Below are 22,422 nucleotides of genomic sequence, written 5' to 3'. Positions count from 1 at the left end.
GTTTCCTGTACTCTACAGCCTACGTGAGTAACATTTTCTTTTTACCTACGATTATAATGCAGGCTAATGTTTATAGTTTGGGTGAAGAAATCTTTATTTTTTCAGGGTTCTGGTCACAAGCATTTCTGGGCAGGGCACCTAAGAGCAGTGAAGAACAGATGTCCTTTAAAAAATGAAAATTAACGTAACACTCATTGAGGAAGGAAAGGACACAAGAATCTTGGGAGATTAGACTTATAGGGAAATAGTAAGAGACACAGTGTTCTCCGAAAATAACTTGCTGTTCTGTTCTGGAAGCTTGTGCTGAAAGCCAAAATGAAACTTGAAACATGACGGCATTCTGACTCTGTCTTAATTGACCAGACAATATTGTATCCTTTTTTGGCTTTCCCTAAATGCTACCCGTATCTCCACCGCAGTCATAGGTGACTCTATCCTTGTAAGCTTGACCCATTGATGAAAAACCCCTCTACTAGTCTCTCTAAGACTCAGCACAGCTGAGAGAGCATGGCATTTTCCAACTAAATAGCTAAGAGAAAATAAACAAACAAAAAGATGGCCAAAATACCCACAATAGTGTAACAATAGTTGATTTAATAAAAGGCTGATTTCAGATCACAGGATAACTAAGCCCAAAAGACAATGCATCCAACCACTGCCAGGGATCCCAGACACCGACCATCTTGGAACCACAGCCCTCTCTGGAGATCAGGCAATTAAACCAAACCACAGCTGAGCCCTTCCAGAAAGTCCAAAGCACCCTGCTCACCCCAAACTAGAAGTGCCTCCAAGTTTTAACCACTGAGGATATGGTCGTCTTTTGAGTCTCCCTGTCTCTCCCATCTTCTATATCTATGACAGACACTGGAGACTCCAAGGATTAACTCTCTTGACAGATCTGTGGACATCCATGAAGTTCACAGCCTGTTATCCTTGGTCACCATCCAAGTTCCCATCTTCTCTTGTCATCTTAGTCCCTCATGTTCACCTCCTCTGCACTGAATTTTGTCTCCTCTGATGTAACCTCTCACAATTTTTTGTGGACCTCTCCACAAAACTTTTCACTGTGCCTTCTGAACTACCTGTTTACTGATTTATAAAACTTCCTTATCCTCTGTTTCTCAGATTTCTACCTTCTTCTCCTTGCCCTAATGGAAACCTAGCTCTTTCCTGAAGGTTTGTGTTCAGGGTGAAGGAAGAAAGAAAGAAAGTACATCTTCCCAGACATTGCAAATAATTACCCAGAGCCTGACATGGAGCAGTTTCTCAATAAATATTTTTTAAAGGAGTAACTTATCCTCAAAATGAACAAAGCAAATTTTAAAAACAAAAACAAAGCAGAACAAAACAAAACAAAGTCCTATTCCATTGAACAGAAATCATGTCATCCAGTTTTGAAATGGAATATTTAGAATTTCTTTCTCTTTGACAAAGATGACAGTTAATAAGAATGTATTTCATAAGGCTGTTATAAGGATTAAATGAGTTCATAAATTTCGAGTGTTGAGACCTGGACCTGGCATACAGTAAATGCCCAATAAATGTTACCATAAGACTTTTCATACGTGCCCCTCATTTCTCTCAGATCTCCTCCTCCAGTGATACTATCTCCATCCCCTGGCTATTGTTTCATAGCAAGATCCTGGACCTTGCCCTCAACTGGAATGGCTCCACCTTTGAAATCAAAAGCTCAAATTTCTAATCTGGCATAGCCTTGGGTGGTTCCTCAGTCCTTTGTATCAACACTTATTCGCTACCCTGCTTAGATTCCATGGTACAGAAGATGCTTCCCAATATCTTCACTTTTCTCATCCAAATGCCTTTCTGTTGCATTTGCCTAGAAAAATCTCAGTTATGTATGAATATCATAAAATCATGCACTCTTCCTTCCACTCTCATATAAGATCAAGTTCAAATTATTCTAGAAATGTTGAAATGTTTCTTTGGTTCATAATATCGAAATAAACATTTAATTATTTTCATTACTGTCCTTAGTATGCAACCATCTTCGTGATAATTTTTTCACTAAACTTTGTAAGGTTATTCAAATAATATCTGCAATCCCTTAAATGTATTACTTTTAAATAATTCTAAAATATTGCAGGTATTATTTTAACTAATGAGAACACAAAAATTTAGGGTAAGAAGTGCAAATGTATCACAATTAAGAGACCATGTTGTAATGAATAAAATGGTGAGGTAGGTTAAATTATCCTTCAATTTAGAAATAATTACTTTATTGGCATAAATGCAATGAAGGCAATTTGGTTTAATTACAGGACTGGATATTGCAACATCAGATTTGGAAAAGTGGATATATCTCACAGGTGTGTGTTTGGTTAGAAATTAATCTCAACTTTTAAGTCCTTTCAGAAAAAGACTTTAGAGATTAAATCCTCAAGAGTTTACAGAACTCACAGTTCAGAGGAGAATGTTTTGATAAGTAGCTCCCATTCTTCTCGATCTCTTCTGAGTTGGGAATGAACTCTGTGTAATAAGGGACTTCAAGTTTGGGGTAAAATGATTTTTGTTTTTAATTTGTCATCTACTTAGTGGCCTTGTAATATGTGATGGACAGACTCCAAGACGTCTCCTTCATCTGTGTTCAAAGTGAGCACCAGGTGCAGGGGAGGCTTCTGCAATCTCAGAGAATATTCAGTCTGGGTGGTGCCATGGAACATTCAAAGGCTTTCTCCTGCCTTCTACCCTCAGAAACTTCCTTGTGAAATGTGCTTACGGAGTAATTTAGAAATTCAACATAATGAGATAGGAGCACCTGTCATCATTAAATGTGTCACACAACCTGTGGGTTGGTAGGTCTATTTGAAAATGCAGGTTCAGACACTGCTCTAATTAAGCTACTCTTAACCAGTTTTATCCACTCAGCAACTATTTAATGAGCAAGAAATATAAAGAAAAATTCCCTGTCTCATATATTCTAGAAAATATGCAAAAAGTATGCATTCATTTCAAGTCATTAGGGAACCAAAGGCCTTATTCTTGTGTTCAATGATGACATGTTTATGTCAAACCCCATCATGGTACTTACTATTTGTCCATCTCCCTGGTATAACCTTCATAGCTAAGGCAACAAGAAAAGATTATTACCTTTGAATTCTCTTTCTTTGAACTATATTCTACTATTTTTTCCCCTAACATTAAGAACAAAAACTAAAATCATATAAAAACAGTATTTATCTTTTCCACTAAATCTGGCTTTCTCAGCCTCAACACTATTTACATTTTGGGCAGATGATTCTTTGCTGTGGGAGTTGTCCTATGCATAACAGCAGGATGTTTAGCAGCATTCTTAGCCTCTCCCCTAGACGACAGTAGCACCTAATCCCCCAAATGTAGCAATCAAAAATGCCTCCAGACATTGCCAAAGGCCCCTCTGTGAGCACGAGAAGCATAACTGGCCCCAGCTGAGAACTACTGCACTAAAAGTGCATTTGGTGAGCAGCACAAGCCAGACGCAGAACTGGATACTTGAGACTGAGATAAATACGGCAAAGGGAGTTGAGGAGTTTAGGAGACAGACAGAGAAACCACTACAATAATGATAAATTTAGTGCTATTTTCTTGGTTACACAGAAATACAAAAACCAAAACAGCCAACGACTGTTGAGTGAAACCCGAAATGAAGGGTGTTCCAGGTCCAAAATGGGAAATGAGCACAAGCTGAATTTTCATGTTGGAGAGACGTGGGATTGGACTCCAGCCCCACCACCCCGGGTCCTATGACCTTGAGCACCTTGCTCATTATCTCTAAGCTCCAGGTTCCTACTCTGTGAAAGAGGAGATTCATGCCTTCAAGACGACCAGGCAGATTAACTGTAAAATGTGTAACAACCTAACATGCAGCATGCGGGTCCTGGAAAAAGGATAGCGTTTGTTATTATCTTAATATAATTTTCTTTAAAAAAATTATTTTAGTGTAGCAGTTAAGAGCGTGGACTTTAGAGCTTAAAGTGCTCAAATTTAAATCTCTGTCTGCCACTAACATTTGCCCCTCAGATACTTCAACTGTAAAAAAAGGAGAGTATAAAAATATCTATTTCTTGAGGCAATTGTGAAGATTAAATGAGTTACTTGCATGTAACGCATTGTAAGCATTAGCTCCTACTCCCATAGCTAATCAACTTTAAGATATACCTTTTTCATATTTTAGCATCTTTGAAATTAGAAGTCATCTACCACAGATGGCATATCATAGTTGATTTGGCAATTTTTTTCTCCTTAACTCGGGGGAAAATTATGGTTGGATCTCACAAACCATTCTAACTTGAATTCTGTGACATATGCTATTATTATACGACTGAAAATGATTTAAGTTAAACAAATCTTTTTGATTTCTCTGCTTATTCAGGACAACATCATTCATTCAGACACCCAACTTCAGTATAAATCTCTGCATTACTTTTAACCCTTTTTTTTCCTATGAACCCAGACATACAATAAATTTCTAATTAAAAAAAAAACTTCCTTATATTGCCACTTGCATTAATATCCATGTTTGTGTATTCACAGGAAAAAAACTCAATGTAATCCACTAACTACCTTTTAAACAACTTCTACCAGGTATGCCTACCTCCAAATTTTCTCTGCTTCAAGCTATATGACATATAATTTGTAAGAATCAATTTTCTAAACATAGAAACAAAAATATGTTTCCATTCAATGTGCTTAGTGAATCCCCATTTCATACTGTGTTCAGGATAAACACTTCACTTGGAATTGGAGGCTTTCATTCTAAAGCCTCAACTAACCTTGTTGGCCTTAAGTGCCACTCCGCTACGCTCCAGGGAGACGGAACCACTAATTGATGGCCTACGCTGTTCACCACCAAAGCTTTTTCATCCTGCGTCCGTCTCTTGGAATAGTCTTCTTTCCACTTACAGAAATTCTACTCTTTCTTTCAGACCCATCTCTAGTGGCACATGGGAATAGAGGAGCTTTTATTTTCTGAAACCCTAAGAAGTGTTGTCTATGATTGTTTGCAGTATAATTTTCCTTACTGAGTAATTAATGTATTATATATATCTCATACCTTCAATTAAAATCCTTGAGAACAAACTCATCTTTCTTATATGTTGGGATATCAACACACAGAATGTTTGTTGAGCATAGAAACTAATGTCTATGATTACCTTTGAAATAATTCTTGAAATACAGTATTTTATTAGCCCACAGTTAAGATTTTTATTATTCCTTTGAGATAATTGATATCTTACTATAAATTATGTTCAAAATATTTTCTTTCACTCTCTTTATGAAATCCCTCAAATAAAGGTAAAAGTCCTGATTGACCTTTTTTGTTTCTGTGTATGTGCTGTAAATATTTGGACAAAACTATTAGAAAATATGAGTTAATGAATGGACTACTTGTGTTTTCATTTAACATTTTTTATAGCACATTCCATATGTTGAATGAATTGTAATGACACAGAATACTGAACCAGATATTTATAAAGGCTCCAACCACCTATGCATTTCACGAAATGAGTTGAAAGGTATTGTAATAATCTTTGTAATTTTGACAGATATGCTCATAAGAAAAACAAGCAAAATTTCTGCACTAAGATTTTGTCATAAGGCTATTCTAGAGATCTATATGATTAATTACCTACTCAGAAGAAACTTCTAGTACTTTACTATCTTGCCAAGGTTTACTGTGCCTCAGTGCCTCCTCTCCCCGATACGGTCTTTAGAATGACGATCCAATGAGTTAATACTATGTACCAACTAAAATAGATTTGGACCAATAATTGATTCTACTGTAGTGGAGTAGGATATATTCTTAAAATGCTTTGAAAGCATCTTCTTATCTCTTATTTTTGGTAACTGTATCTTCTTCACACACTAGCAAAGATATAATCATCATTCATTCAACTTGTCATTGTAATACAAGGTCTGAAGTTATTGTTTGTTTTTCCCCTTTCTCTTTCAGTGCATACCAGTTGACTTGAATATCTAGATCAAGCAGCAAGTGGAACTAGAGGGGATATCTAGTTTCCCAGAGGGATTGTTACAACATATAAAAAAAAAAAAAAAACAAAAAACTATGTTTGTAGGAAATACAGTCTGGAACTCAGTCTTGCCTGCCAATTTATAAGTATCCATGGAACTGGTGTTAATCAAATATCATCAAGAAAACATTAAATATAAAAACCTCTCTCTTAGTAAAATCAAATGTGTCCTGTGAACTGTTAGGCAATGAGGATGAAAAGATGAGTTAAACTATCGTGCCCTAGAAGAGTTCACAGTTCTAGATGTTTCTCCTCTACTCATACTACTTAATTCAATTGGCAAGCATTTCTTTAGCTTCTGATGTATTTCTCATGACTTTGTATTTTTTTCCCCCAGATACACTGTTGAGAAGAAAACAGATGTATTAAGTTAAAATATTCTGTGAGAATAAAGATAGAATAGTTTTAAATTCTATTTCAATGGGCAGTGGAAAATAATAATTTTTTTAAAGATGTGAACTTGTTTATTTGATATAATATAATGGATTTGTATATTGCTTATAAGTGCCATTATGATAGAGTATAAAATCTTTATGATGTACTTTAGTACACATATGTATTTTGTGATTCTCTAACAGAAGTAACACCTCTAGGCAAGCATTTGCTAAACTGTCACTTCCTAATCGTCAATTCCAAATGGAAAAAAGCTGTTTCCATCCAGCACCCCGAGGTAGTAGTCAAGAATGTGGACTTAGCTAGAAATCCTAGATCCCTTACTAAATGGCTTTGCCATATTTACCCTCACTATACTTCATTTTTCCCCATTTGTTATATTGGAATAATAATAGTCTTTACATCATAGGGTTGTGCTAAGGATAAGTTTATTAATGTAAAATGTCTGAAGTAGGTCTGATACAGAGTAAGGCTATAGAGTAAGGCTATGTAAATATAATTTTTAATATTATATTTATTGGAAAGGAAAACACAATTAAAAACAACTTTTTTGAATCAATACTAGACTTTAAAAAAAAAAAGCCTAGGTAAGCATTCAGAATCAAAACCAATTTTGAATTTCAAAAAAATGCTCATTTATACACAGAAATCTGAGTAGATACATGCAGACCATAAAAAGTAGATGGTAATAGGTATATGAGTAATTTTAACATTCCTTTTTAGGCCCACTCATTTCAAATTTTAGAGATTTTTTTCCTATAAAAATTTATTATCATACTTTCTAAACTGTTTTGCATTGTTGCCATTCATAGATTTATATCTTTTCAGAAGTTAAAGGGCCTGCAGAAGCCATCCAATGCAACCTACACATTTTGCAGATGTGGACCCTAGTACTCAGACATGTAACATAAATTGTTTAAAATAACATGATGAATTACGGCAGAGCTGGGATAAGAACGCTGATCTCCTAAATTCTCATTTACCTCACAGCCCCATGTTACAATTCGATTTATTAACAACAGAATAAAAAAAAAACAACCAGAAATATATTTTAAGAAAAGACCATGGGGTGATTAAAAATCATCTAAGTGATTCTAACCACCAATTGTCTCATGAAGGCAGGAATTTGTGTTGATATAACCAATTATATAACTTTTTCCTTTTTACATTTCATTTGGCCAAGATAAGAACCTAGTTATGACAGAGTCTCTAATGATAAATGTCCAGTCCATCCACCGGTGGGACATGATGTGATGTGATGACTGTCTCCTGATAAGCCTTTGGTTTGTCCTCCAGTTTGGGCCAAGGTACAATGTTGCTTGCCTTGGTCCTGAACTCAGCCTAGATGAATGCTCTAACATGCCACACTCTGAGGGAAGAAACAAACCTGCTGTGGCTCCTGGTGGGACAACACTCACATGCCAATGACAGGTGGCACTCAGGCAGACCCATTTGCTCTGCAAACTGGCACCTGGTCTTGGCTCTGCCCACACACAATACAAGAGTTGCCAGTTAATGGACAGCAGAGCATCTCTGACTTTAAGGCAGTTTATATTCTAAGTGTGTCCCAGCTTGTTAGTTGACCACTGGCCAGAACCCAAATTGGATGCATTGTTCCTGAGCAAACATTCTCAACAGATGGGCCAATGTGGTCACAGGACGAGGCAACTCGCACTCCTCACCCTAGGTGGCAATTAGGTTTGTGTTAACAGAAACTATTAGCACCTATTTGATGAAAACACAGAAAAAGGACCATTTTGGCATCCCTCTGAAAATTGCTAATTAATTCTGTTTATAAACAAAATCTATATTTTCAGCTTCCAAGGAGGTAACCTTGACTTGGTCCAAGTTGAGATTTTCAAAACACAAGTATATTTTATGTGCAGGTTATGAAACTGGTCTAAAAATTACCCTTACCAGTAATGCTATATAGTATTCCTATAAAGTTATCCATAATACAGAGTTTCTGAGCAAGTATGTAAAATTTTATCTAATAAGGAAAATTTGTAAGCAGCTTGATTCCATAAACAATTTATAATCACATAATTATAGAGTCCATTAGTTTAAAATACAGGTTTCATGTTGGACAGATTCTAAATCAAGTCCTAGCCCTAACACATATTAATGTGTGACACTAGAAACATAATTTCTTTAAGCTTCTATTCCCACATCCCTCAAATGGGAGTAATATTATGCTAAAACATTATTATTTACAATAATGGAATTAATGTAAGCAGAAATCACTTAGAAGAATGCATGGCAAATAATTAAGTCCTCCAAAAATATTGTTTTTATCATTACATAACGTTCTTATAAAGGTGATGGTTTTCTTATTACCAGCAGACAAATGATAAAGTATAATGTGTGAAATTTGAAGTTCCTAATCCAGATGTCTGATTGCACTGGGGCTAGCATAAAATATCTGGACCCTGTACAATCTCCCAGAGGTAGAAAAATGGGTGGCAACTTTCAGGCTAGCAAACTGGCTGGCAAAATTTGTAAATAAGTCAATATGATTTAAAAACAAAAGTGATATCTATTAAATCAATACTATTTTTATGTGTCTCTATGGAAATCAATTGGCCAGTGAGAGGAGAACATGTATTCAATCCATAAAAATTATATACTCTATATTTTTTAGCATTAACTTATTTTCTTTGCAGTTATACACTAATAAATACTACGAATCAGTTGAATTTATAAAACTGGAGCACCTGTTATGTGCACCCATTGTAAATTGTTTACAGTGCTCTGAATTAGTTATATCGTTTTAACAACTCTTTGAGTTAGAAAGGATGGCATAATTATTCACCCTGTACGAAAGAGTCAAAGCGTAGGTTAATCATTAGTCCCACAGCATCGCTGGTCCATATCTTCAGGACGTAAAGTACAAAGAGTTAAATAGCTTCTTCAAGGTCACACTCCTAGTTAGTGGCAGAGAAATCTGTTGAACATCATTTCCAGAACATGTGAGTATAACTAAAGGGATAAATGATCAAACAGTGTCAGAACAAGGCTAAAATCTAACATCTCTGACAATGGCCTAAATATTCTTTATGTTATTGGCAGCTGTATTACAAGATCCAACAATAACAGTCCACGTGCTTCTGATTTTTTTCAAACAGAAATGGATAAGACATCTGTACAGCTGAAAAAAAAGGCATAGAATTTTCATTAAAATTGTTCCTTATATTTCTGAATCTTAAGGAAGAGTCCATTTTTTCAAATGTCATGTACAATATTTATATACATTGCTTTTCTCCTGCTCTCAGTTTTTTTCCTCCTTTTTTGAAAATCATTTTAATTGACCAATCTTGACCAGCCAACCTAATCAGTGTGGTTATTTATCATGAGCCCAAATTACCACATGTCCTTGAAGCAGACACTGTATGTGAAGAAGGCCGATCTCCTCAGCAGGGTGGCTAAGCACCTGTTCAGCATCTCTGCATCCCAGAAGCACATGCTCTAAACAATGGAGCTTCCAAACAATTAATACAAGAACATTTTCCAGGGCTAAGTAGAAAGAGCCACTTAGTGTAAAAATGCCACAGAAAAGGGGAATTGTAAGTGTTTCTATTCAATTCCTTTTCTTTAGGAATCATGTATTTATGTGAATCTCACATTTCATGGAACTAAGAACTCTGAAAAGTCTCTCTTAAAATAGACTTGCACTTTAGAAAAAGAAATTTGTCAGTGGGTTCAGGAAAATTGATAGAATTTTGCACTATATATCTTGAAACTCTTTTTCTCTAGTCTCTTTTCTATTTTTATGAAATATTCATGAATGATATCCACTATGTGCAAGCCATCAACTGCATTTAGAATTTGCAGGCATACATAAGAATTCAAATGGCACATTTTCTTTCTTTTTTTCTCTGAGAAGCTATTATGAACATTCCTTTCTTGACTCTAGATCCTTATTGAGGAAGTTAGTGTCACTTTAGAGTTAGTTTGGACAATAAGTAAAAATGGAATAAAAATATATCTTGGAACTAACTAATGATAGTATACAAATATCTGACTGATGCAAGATTTCAACTCTCCTGGTTATAGTCCTTTAAAAGATTAATAATAATTACCTGAAATACAAACTGTCCTGACAAGTCCAGACACGAAATCATGGTTAATTTAATCATACTACTTCTTACTCACATTCTGAGAAGAGATATTTATATTCTCCTCACAAATATTGAATTGAACAGAATATTGTTGTGTTGGTGTATTTCAATTTAATTGTAATATTTTTGGTTGTAGATGTATAACATTCTGTTTTTTTTTAATATTAATACATGATATTTTTCATACAGCTTCAGCATACACATACATTTTTGTATTACAAAATATACAACATCCCAATGTAATGATGGAACCTGGCAGAGAATGGAATATTGCCACAGTTGTTATAAGTACTGGCAATTTCTATCATATGAAACACGTTATGAAAAGATGTGCTGAAGGCATCTTATCTTCAAAAGAGTAATAATTAGCAAAAAGCTCTATGTTTGCCTGGGGAAAATAAAAAGATGTAGCAACCAAATAAGACACTAGAGTTACTTCAGTTTTAACTCTCATTCATGTATTCAGTAAGTGAAATTCTCTTACATCACTCAATTTGATTAACGTAAAAATAAAAATACTCAATAACAGTGTATTTACCTTGCTTAAAGTGACTTCTTCTTTTACAGACTAGCAATAAGCATTATGAATACAGGAGGCACTTAATAAAAGGTAAACCTTAAAGTGTTTCTTCTATAGTTTAAATAATGCCTTGAAAAAACTATGCTTTTAAAACACATAATCATCATGAATTATAAAATGTCTTTTCCTTTATTTCCTCATTTTGTTCCCCACACCACTTATTGCACAGTGGTGTGTAAAATTCTTGTCCCTCATAAATGAGTCAGTGTTGATTTATTTAGGCACATATGTATTCAGACCCTCTAGAAAAAAAGATATTGATACTTGGCACAGTCACAAAAAAAGGCAGTGACCTTCTTTTTCTTCCTGAAATCTTCAGTTCTGAAATTGTAGAATCTTCAGACGTTTCTGCAAGCACTTAACGTTCGACAGCAACATATATAAAATGATGGCTCCTCCCTATTTTGTCCCTTTGTCATATGGAAAATATCCAAATAAATAATTTCTCCTTGGTTGGGCATTAGGGTTATTGTCAGACTCGGGAGTTGCTATTTACCAACCTCACTGAAATATTTATCTAATCGGAAGCTGTCTTTAAAACAACTTACCAATAGTAAGTTGTAATTTCCTTAACGAGAGTTACTGAGAAAGGTAAGGAGTTTAGGGCTAAATCAAAGAAAGAGGTAGAGGGGTACTACCTTAAAAATATATTCACAGCAAAGAAAAAACTACTCCCTTAATTCATCTCTGGTTACTGAAAGGTTGGCACAGATATCTTCCTCTGTGTTGGAAGTTTAAATAGCTATCACAGCATTTCATAAATTTAAACTTGAATTGAAAAGCTTTTCTCGTCTCCAAAAGAGAAACAGTCACATATTACTTACGTAGTAATTACAGGCTACGCAGCTGCCCTGCAAAGCTTTACTATAAATGTGTTAAGCATGAACCACTACACAAACCTTATTCAAATTGCATTAAATGTTAAGCCAAAGAAATGTCATCTTCCACACCACTCCACACAATTGCTTACACAAGAACAATGGCCATCTCCCTAGCCTGAGACCTAAATAATGTAATAGAATCAATGTTGTTGATTTAGGCTGTGGTTGGTTAAAAGTCATCACTGTTATTCTTCACCAAGTAAAGAGGTCCTTTTTCCCCTCATTATGCACAAGTGAAGCTTATGCTAATGCATACAAATCTAAGGATGAATAAGCTGCTTTGAAATACCATTTAAAGATTGAGATTTCAAGAAAAAGTACATGGCTTCTATCATGATAAAATGCTGACCTCAATTTCTATATTGCACTGATCCTTGCTTTAAGCCTTTCTAACATACAATTTAAAGCTTACACAGCATTTCCATTTGCCTAATACTTTAAAAATATTTAGCCGGTCACACCAAGCACTGCAGTAGTATCATGCCGGTCACAGAAAAATAACGAGGGTGAATCTATGAAAGTGTCCTAAGGGAAATTAGTAGAGGAAGGATTTCTAAAAAATTCAGCCTTATCTTTAGAGGCCTTTATTTCACACATTCTAAATATGCAGCTTTAATGCTGTTGTTTGATTTATATGTATTATTTGAGCTCTGAAGCAAATGGATATGGCAAGATTGGGAGAATAACTGTGGCAAATAAAGTTGTCAGGTTTATGACCTAACACCTAGAGCAATCTGGGAAGAAATCAAACTGGGCTTAAGCTGTATTTTACCTTAATTCAAAGACGCAGACCCATTAAAATGTAATGCACCTGCATAAGTTTCTATTTTTGCAACTTTCATCAATTCGGTCTTATTTAATGATTAAAAATGGCAGGATCACCAGGGATGTTATGTGAATATCATGTAACCCCTGATCATTATGTGACAAAATGGCGCTCTCTGTGGCTTTCTTCCTAAAGTCCCACAAAGCCAGTCTAATCATGAGAAAACACTAGACAAATCCAAGTTGGGGGACATTCTTGGGATACCTGGCCAGTGCTCCTTAAGACTGTTGAGGTCATAAAGACAAGGGAAAACTGAGAACCTGTCACAGGACAGAGAAGACTGGGAAAACAGGACACTAAATGCAATATCCTATAATATCCAACTAAATAAATACCCTAGACAGGATCCTGGAGAAAGGAGTCATTCACAGAAAAACCAGTGAAATTAAAATAAGGTATAAACTTTGATTATCATGTATCAGCATTTGTTCATTATAAGCAACAAATCTTTCATAGTAATGTAAGACGTTAACAGTAGGGGGAACCGGGTAGAGGGATATGGGAATTCTCTGTACTATCTCTGTGACTTTTCTATAAATCCAAAATTCTTCCAAAAGGAAAGACTGTTTTTATAGACAAGCTATTTAATTCCAGTAATTGAAAATTAACCTTTGTCTACATTAATTATACAACATAATTAATCTCTAAGTCTTACACCAACATTTCAAAATTATATACTAATGGGCCTCAAATCTGTGGAAAGTTATTGAGTATAAACACAAAGATGGACTCACCAACTCAGTCCCACCAACTCTGCTTGCTTTTCAACCTGCTTGTCCATTAAGAAAGTTTGAGAAGCCTCACCTTCAAAAACCTCTCCTAGTAACAACATTCCTATAAAACTAGTGGTCTGAAAAAGTGAGAAAAGAAACACAGAGTCTACTTTCTCTACTAGTTATGCTGAAAAGTTAACCCAAACAATTTTCACTTGTTTCGTTCCTATAGATTGCAATGAACCTCTCATTGTTTAAAATGTTTGGTCCATTTGAAGCCAGTGCTGTTGACGATGTGACTTTAGAAAGTATTACAGACCTAGGGGTCTGTAAAATTGAGATTCTGAAATGAATGTGTAGATTCAGGACAGTATAGAGAGCAATGCCAGTGAAAGCACAAAAAAAGCAATTTGAGTTCTGTGACAGCATGTTTCATTTCAGTCAGTTGAATGAACATTTCTTTTTTAGGAAAGGAAATTAGGGAAAAAAATAGCAGGATGTGACATTTTTTGCAGACAATGATTGCAGTAGGTGTGGTAGCTGTAGTTTCAGAAGGCAGGACTAGGAGGAAGGCAAAACAAATCTTAAAGCTAAACTTGATCGTTATATATAAAAAAAATTCCTGAATGATTTATTTGATCATAAAAGGCAAGGTCTTGCGAGAACTTAAGATTACAAAACAGTTTTACATTTATTTTTATAAAAGATAACAAGCATTTCTGAATGTACCCTAGAGAGCTGAGAGAATGGGTTTGGGGTTTGGTGATGTAAGAACAGAAAAGAGCTGGGGGAGAAGGTCTTTATGAGGAGACGGCAAGTGAGAATGTGACAGGAGGTCCGTAAGTGAAAAGTCCCATTTGCAGATAGTGATGTCAGCTGCTTGGTGCCTTATCATTATTGTGTTAAATGAGATCTCTCCTTTACTGCAGGCCCTACAGTTAGCTACACTCAGCACCTTTTTGTTAGTGATGCTCTGAGCTAAAAAGGAAGGCAGAGAGTATCCAGGGTGAGGTGAAGCATCATAGCGACAGAGCAGTGGTTGAAGGGGGCAGTCGGGGTGGGTGGGTAGCAGGAACACAATGAAAGACCTAGACGGGCCGGAAAAAGAAAGTGCCTCAGGAATCCTTGATATTGGAGGATGAAAGATGGAGTGGAGTGGTCAGGCATTTATGCGAAAATTCACTAAAAGAGGCCATCAGAAGCCTGGAGGATCTCAGTATATAGAACAGCAGATATGTGGCTTGCATATGTAAAAATACTATGTGTGAAAATAATATACCAAGGTACGAGAGACTTTGGTGGTGCAGCTGGAGCTGTCTTTTTCTTTTTGAATTATTCAACGATTATCTAACAATCTTCCACCCATGATGTTCTTACCTTCCTCTTGGCAAGTCTGCATCATCTTTTTTCCACCGCACGGTTGGTTGAGGATCTCCCTGGACCTGACAACGAAATTCTACAGCTTCTTCCTCCAGCACCACCTGGTTAATTGGCCTCCTGAGAAATGTGGGTCGTTCTTAGGGAAAAAAAAAAAAAAGTAAAATTAAATGAATGTCATGGATGTTTTTGGTACATAGGTATCTAACTTTATAGCTCAACTATGTCTTGATAAGGCCTTATGAATCCAACATAATTGTACAAAATAAAATATTTTGAAACAAATAAATACCTATGGTTTATATATGAATCCATACATACTGTTGGAAAAATATTAAATTGATTCTTCTGTGAATTCCTGAGCTAAATCATGTGTATCCCATCATAAAAATTCTGAACACTGTATTCCACAAAAACAAAGAGACAAAAATGATTACTTTAATGTATTACAATGGTTCAGAGTGGGAAAACTGAAAGTTGAAACAGATGAAAAATGTCAAAAAATAAACAAATATTAATATTCCATCAAGAATACTAGAGAGAACAAAAATAGTTGTGCTTTTAACGTAAGTTGTCTAAATTTTCTCACTAAGGCATTTGATTTGATAAGGATCCAATACATTCATGAATCTTTTCACTTCATATGTGGAAAGCTGCCCACCTGATTTTTTTTCTTAAATAAAAAAAAATGATAATCTGATGTTTTTCTTAAATAAAAAATGCTGTCATTATTGATTATTGTAAACTAATTACTGTCATAGATAATTTTCTAAGGCCACTTCGAATATCTTCTCCTAAATGTTCCAGATTTTTTTTTCACTTAACTTTTATGTTTATTTCTCTAGTATTCTGTTTCAGTGTTTCCTGTCCTTTAGTCTTTTGTTGTTAATCTGTACCTAATACTGTTAATCTGCATTCTAGCACTCCTCAAAATAAAGCCTGGAAAAAATAAATTCCTGTCCATAAGAATCTTATCATTAATGAGAGATATAAAACAAAATGCAGTTTTATATATCTGTAAACACTTCAATTCCTTGTCTAGTTCCCTATTCTTTTTATAATGATCTGATTGTGTTACAGGAAAAATTATCATTTAAATTTTTATTAGCCCATGTCTCTCAGTCATAGACAAGTCCAATTTTGCTACTTACTGATGTAAAAAGAGAAGTCAAGGAAAAGAAAAACGAAATCCATAGGGAGTTGACACAATTTATCTGGCCATATGGCCATATTTAGTCACTTAGAACTTTAATTTCAACCCACTTAAAAAATGTGAATACAGTGGCACAAAAAATTGAAACATATTTAGCAAGAAATCTTTAAGGAAAATAAATCACGTCAAATAACATATGTTGAGTATAGACTGGAAGTATATTATTTTATTGACTAAATAAAGATCCATATTTATGAAACAAATGTGTAAGTTACAAGAGCCATATCTGATTGCAATGAAGTCAACCATCATTAGTATTCAGAAGGAAGACAATGGCATCTCTCTACAGTGAACCTGACAGTAAGGATCAAAATTTTCTTTGAAACACAGATCTACATATGCTCAAGTATCTATACTCTGGGACCCTGAATCCCAAGCCATAAAACAAGGTGACTGGGACTTTATCATGGAGAGGGTTTTTTAATGCAAGATTTAGAAATAATCCATAAAAACTTGGGGAAGATAGTTTGCTCTTAAAGATTTTAGGTAGTCAGAATCAATTAGCAGCTAAGTGTGCCCTCAAGACAACAGAATAAATCTGCAAGTTGAATGGAATTATTTCGTGTTATCCTTTTAAACTCTGGACACTTTGTGCTCCAAACAACTATTTCGGTGCTTGCATAGTTGATATGGTGCTATTGTTTCTGGCAGTAAATAGACAACAGGATCAGTATATCCTTATGAGTGTTTACAATGGTAATAGTAAAAATTAATCATTACATAGAAAGGAGGACTGAATTTTTCTGTTATCACTTGGGGACGTTCATCCAATTCATCCAAAAGCTGCAATAACCCTATACTAAAAGATAGCTGAGTCACCAGTGATATCACTTACGACTGAGAAATAATCAAGAGGCCCTGCCTGCTCCCTCTGATTTTAAAGGGAGAATTGTCCTCCAACCTGGCATATGGATGAGCGAGCTAAGAGAAGTCTTTCCCATTCAGCACATGTTAATACAGCTCCTCCCATGTCAGGCTTGGAGCCTGGTAGCTGGCAAAGAGCCAGCAGGTTAGAAAAGTGGTGAGAGATGAAGCTAGTCAGTTGGTAAGTGGTAAGGCCATCATGGGCCTTGCACTCATGTCAAGGAATGTGAGCTCTGCCCTGAAGGTGATAGAGCGCTCTTAAAGGATTTTAAGTAAGGAAGCACCATTTTTAATAAGCATACGAAAAAGATCGTGTTGGCAGGTCTGTGAAAGATGAATTAGCAGAAAATATGAAAGGTGAATTAGGTCAAATGGTTACTGTAAGAAATTATTTCAGCTCAGAACTGACACAGTGGTTCTAGGGATATGGAAAAGGGAAGAGAATGAAAAGATACCAGAATTGGGTGATACATCAGACGTGGAAGGAAAGTCTATGGAAATGTGAGGTATCTTGATTGTGGTGCTGATTTCATAGGTGTATGCATCTATCAAAATTCATCAAATTGCATAGCTGAACTATGTATAGTTTACTATACAGAAATTGTACCACAATAAAGTTGCTTAAAAAATTTAAAAAGAAAAAAAGATTAATTTCCACTGAGCAAACTGGAACAAAGTGGCAGGTAAAGTATGAATGTGGGGGTGGGCATCCTTTCGTTGCAGAAACAGTAGACATGAGAAAAATGGACTCTTTATGCATTTTTAGTCAGGTTTCTGTTACTTGAAGTCAAACGCATTCTTAATTAATATAGTAAAGGAGGCTTTATATAACAAAGAGAAAAAATAAATGCCACGTCTATAAAGAAAATCTGATGGATTAAAAATTCTAAATAAAGAAGGAATCATAAAAAATCTTCTTAAGTATGATGAATATATTTTATCAGAAATCAAATGCAAAAAATTATTCTTTAAAAGTAATACACTAAGGTCATGTCTATTAAAATCAGGAGTATGATGGGCATGTCAACATTAACAATCAGCAAGAAACAGAAGGGAAGTGTGAGTACTGGAGAAGGACCAAAACAGTCATTACTTGCTGACACCCTGCAATACAAATAACACGGAACAGTAACTTTGATCATTGATGACTGCACAAAAATAAGAATAATGTAGGATCATTGCAGTAATAATGGCAATACTGGAAAACTGGGATTTTTGGATAAATTGTGGCACATTCACACATTGGGATGTTAATGCTATCTATCTAACATGGAAAATTTTCATAGCATGATGTTGATCACAAAATAAATTGCAGTAAGAGTATATACATTAGTTCCACCAAAATACAAGTGAATATTTTCAGGCAAAGTTTCGTATGCTTCCTTCAACATGCTACCAGTTGCAAAATCACAACATATGACTATGATTAATCCAAAGAGCAAACTTTACATTAGAGTTGTCACAAAACGAAGCCATCTCTTCCTCCAGGGGACAATATCAAGATCCTTGAGGGGTTTTTTGGTTATCATACATGTTCTAAGCCCCACTATTTTGTATAGAGACATGTGGAAGCATCTCATTCATATTTTCAAGAAGAAGAAAGATATGGGAACCCCTGCTGCTGTTCTGATGAACTCAGTAGGGGTGGAGAACTTCTCAATGAACTTTCTCAATTCCCTTCTGCCCTCAAGCAGAGTCTACTTGCCTAGAAACTAGTTAACCACAGGACAGCAGATAGTACAGAATTTTTGGAAGTCTAACATTGGATCATAGTGGAAAATGCCATTCAATTGACTTAAAAAAAAAACAGATGATGCAAAGAAAAACCCAGATGAAACTCATCTGCATATATGGTGCATCAAGATGGATTTTATACCTGAGTATTCCTAAGATTGGGCCTTCTAACAAAGTAATATCAAAATTTACCAATACATTAGAGTTTGGTTACAAATTTTAAAGAATTATTTGGAGAATTTCCATAGCATGCATTGTAGCAATTATTTCTAAATTGTAATATTCATTATTTCAATGGGTTTTCTGTTAATTTATAAGCTCACCTTCTACTTTGTAATTTTAGCTGCCTACAAAAAAATAGGACGTTAAAAACTGTAGATTTGCTTAACATTTATTTAAATGGAAAGACATTTTTTGTAAGAACTATTTTCAGTTTCCTTAACTAGACTTTATTTCCAGAAAACCTGAGAATCAGAAACATGAACATTAAAGACTGAAGAAGTTATAACAGCAGTATTTTTAAATGTTTGCCTTTTAGTGGCTACTGCTAAAAGCCAAACATAAAGCCACATCCCTTTCAGACACAAATTACAAAAATTACAAGGAATTATCTTCGGGTTTATTGGTTTACGTCAAAATCATTTGCAAAGAAATGCAGTCAGAAGGATTAGAAAGTAAGGCGAAACATCCAGTAGGTGGAGAGGTGACCGCATTCAATACCCAGTAATGCTCCATGGAGTTTGTACGATTAAAATAAATGTACATAAAACATTGTGAACTACTACCTAACAAGCAAACCTAATTTTAAGGCATGTGAAAATAAGGTCACTGAGTTTTCCATGTTATCACCTTATGTCTGATCACATATTGAAAAACAGAGGGAGAAATCTCAAGGGCTGTTTGCTGACTGTTTATCAACTAGACTAGAGTCCCTCTGAATGCCCTGATCCCTACTTATATAGCCAAGGAGTGATCAAAGGCAATGCCTTTGCCAATGCAATTAACATTTTTTTTTTTAACGTGAGATTAACTAGACTTGAATCACCTGCATCACTTGCTTACAACGTTAATCTCTCTTGAGACAGCACTGTTGTTTGGCAGCCTGGTACTATGTAAGTACAGCTCTCAAGTAGTCAGGTCAATTTAGTTCCAAATTGGCATTATGGAAAACCCAACTTTGTATGCAACTGTAATAAAATCAAATGCCAGGTCTCATTGTAGTTACGTCAAAACACTCAGAAAGCGAAATATTCAATTTAACCCCGAAACCATAAATCTGAAATGTGGTCCCAAATATCTCTTAAGTTTCTTACTTTCATGCTACAATTAAGGAAATTAAGTACCCAGGGAACAAATTTCTCTTTTCAACTGTATTCAGTCATTGAATATGGCTATAAAATTGTCAATGGCTGCGCCGTGACAGCTATTACTAGGACAACCTCAACAATTTAAAAATAAACTCTGCTTGACATTATAAAAGTAGCATTATGGCAATAATTACATAGGTAGAGTCCTGTAAGTCCTCTAAGACCGAAGCTATGCAGTAAAAGCACATGAGATCTAACCACTGCTTGTAAACCTTATCTGAGCGTTAGCTGACCCAGAAGGATCTGCTGCACTGTGGTGTCTATTAAACTGGGAAGTCAGATGGCTAGCCCTAGTAGGTCTCCTTTTATTTAACTGGGTATGTATGAAGGGCAGGGGTTATGATAGCCATTGAATGTGAATTACTGTGCCCTTCCGAAACAGACTGGGTGATAATGATCAGTCTGTCTCAATGTGATTAAATAAGTCCTGGCTGCATTAATTTCTTTTCTCGCCAAGGATTTTCTTTGTCTGAGAGAAATCATCCTGTGAAGCGAAACCAAACATAGGTAAATGTTCTCAGAGGGGGAAAAATGCCTTTCTCACCATGTTTTAGAGGCAAAGTTTCATGTTACTGCTGATATGAGAGTTGTGCTGAGAGTGGGGCACCTGTCTATTCATCTCTCTACTCTACTTAATCACTCAAAGCTTGGCACATAGTAGGTGTTCAAGAGATGTTTGTGAAATAAATGCAGTAGCAAGAAATATTTTGCTGTTTTAAAGTTTGCAAGGTAATGCTATTTAAAAGAACTGTATTGCTCTTAACAATCATCTTGATTTTAATAACACCTTATGTTTTGAATTCTTAAACGAAGACCACAAGTTACCAGTAAATCAATAACTTATATTCCTAAGGTTCAGTTCTGAGATATCTTCCCTTGCAGCTTTGTCTCAGAGTATCTCAGCTACACTCTGGCCATCAACAATTACCTCTCATTCAATAACTGAAAATTAACCTCACCAGCACCAACCTCTGTCCCCATTCCCAACAAAGTGGTTAGTGCCCAATCTGATTATCCTACTGTGAAAGCCATCAGCTGACACCGTTTCCAATAGTCTTTTTAGTGAACAGCAATTAAATATGAATGAACAACAGATTGCTTGCCATTTGAAGAAAGTCTCCAGTGTAAAAGACAGAACAATGCATGGAGGAGGGCAGGGAGAGGAACTTAGAAAAAATAAAAGCAGGTATACATCATGAGAAGATTTTATTTAAACAGAAGATTTTATTTAAACAGAATTTATTTATTTAAATAAATTTATTTATTTATTTTATTATTAAAATCCTAAGATACAAGAGAAGTTAAAATATCCATGAAATAAGAACAAGATGCTATAAATAAGGAATAATTCAAGAAAAGAAAGACCTAGGAGATTTAACATCTAATTAGTGAATTTTTGCTTGACAGAGAAATGAAATAGAAAAAAAAAAGAGAGTATATTTCACTGAATTGTTTCAATAGAGCATTTTTAGATTGAGATTGCTCACCGAATGTCCAGCGAGTAAACGAAAAAAGTACCAAACCGAGGCATACTGTTAAAACATTTCAGAACACTGGGATAAAGAGAAAGTACTAAGTAAAGTTTGTTAAGAGAAAAAATTAAAAAATGATCACATAGGGATCAAAAGTACAGTACACTTCTCAAGAGTAACAGTGGAAGCAAAATGATATTGGAGTGGCAACTTTAATATTTAATATTCTGAGCAAAAATACTTGTTTTAAACTTGAATTCTATAACCAGCCAAAGTGTTCGTTAAGCTTTGGATAAAATAAAGACAGTTTGGTCTGGAATGTACTCTACGCTCCAGTCAAGCAGAAAACAGGAGAGAAAACACTGTTCTGAATATAGGAGTTAAACCAAGAAAAAAACCAAATACAGGATACAGAAGACAGGGAATCCAGCAACAGAGGAAAGGGAAGATGGATATCAGAATGAAGTTTCTGGGGTAGACCTAACTAGCATCCAGCCTGTCAAATTGGGCAGAAGATCTGAGGCCTGCAGGAAGGCTGTAGCCAGGGTGGACTTAACAGCTAAACAGAATTTAGAGAATTTTAAACCTTCTGTTGAGGATTTCAAGAATTCATCACAAGTATAGATAGATATTAGTTAAAGGGAAAAATAAGCTTATTATTAACTTAAAGAAGACTAAATATAATACCAGAAAAAATGTCATTGTAATAGCATAACACTTAGTTCATAGTCAATATTTACATGGTTATAATAATTTAAATTCTAAATATTAATATAACCAATGTTTCTGAAGTCAATATACTGAAAGGACAAAAAGAAAGTGGAGGTGAGAAGGTGGGGAAGGGAGTATAAGTGG

At 35.2% G+C, this 22,422-nt stretch overlaps 1 protein-coding gene across 6 annotated transcripts in view; it reads right to left on the bottom strand.

Moving 5' to 3' along the window:
- ROBO2 (roundabout guidance receptor 2) overlaps positions 1-22,422 on the bottom strand; it is a 1,146,968-nt gene that overhangs the window by 127,249 nt on the left and 997,297 nt on the right. For all 6 annotated transcript variants that reach the window (XM_045520906.2, XM_045520891.2, XM_045520872.2 and 3 more), the window contains exon 5: positions 14,918-15,056. In XM_045520906.2, coding sequence (XP_045376862.1) covers positions 14,918-15,056 — 139 coding nt within the window. The remainder of the gene's footprint in view (positions 1-14,917; positions 15,057-22,422) is intronic.

The sequence above is a fragment of the Camelus bactrianus genome, chromosome 1, assembly GCF_048773025.1.
Source record: "Camelus bactrianus isolate YW-2024 breed Bactrian camel chromosome 1, ASM4877302v1, whole genome shotgun sequence".
Taxonomy (NCBI): Eukaryota; Metazoa; Chordata; class Mammalia; order Artiodactyla; family Camelidae; genus Camelus; species Camelus bactrianus.
Note: the sequence above shows the minus strand (reverse complement) of the source record. Positions and strands in the feature narration are given on the sequence as shown.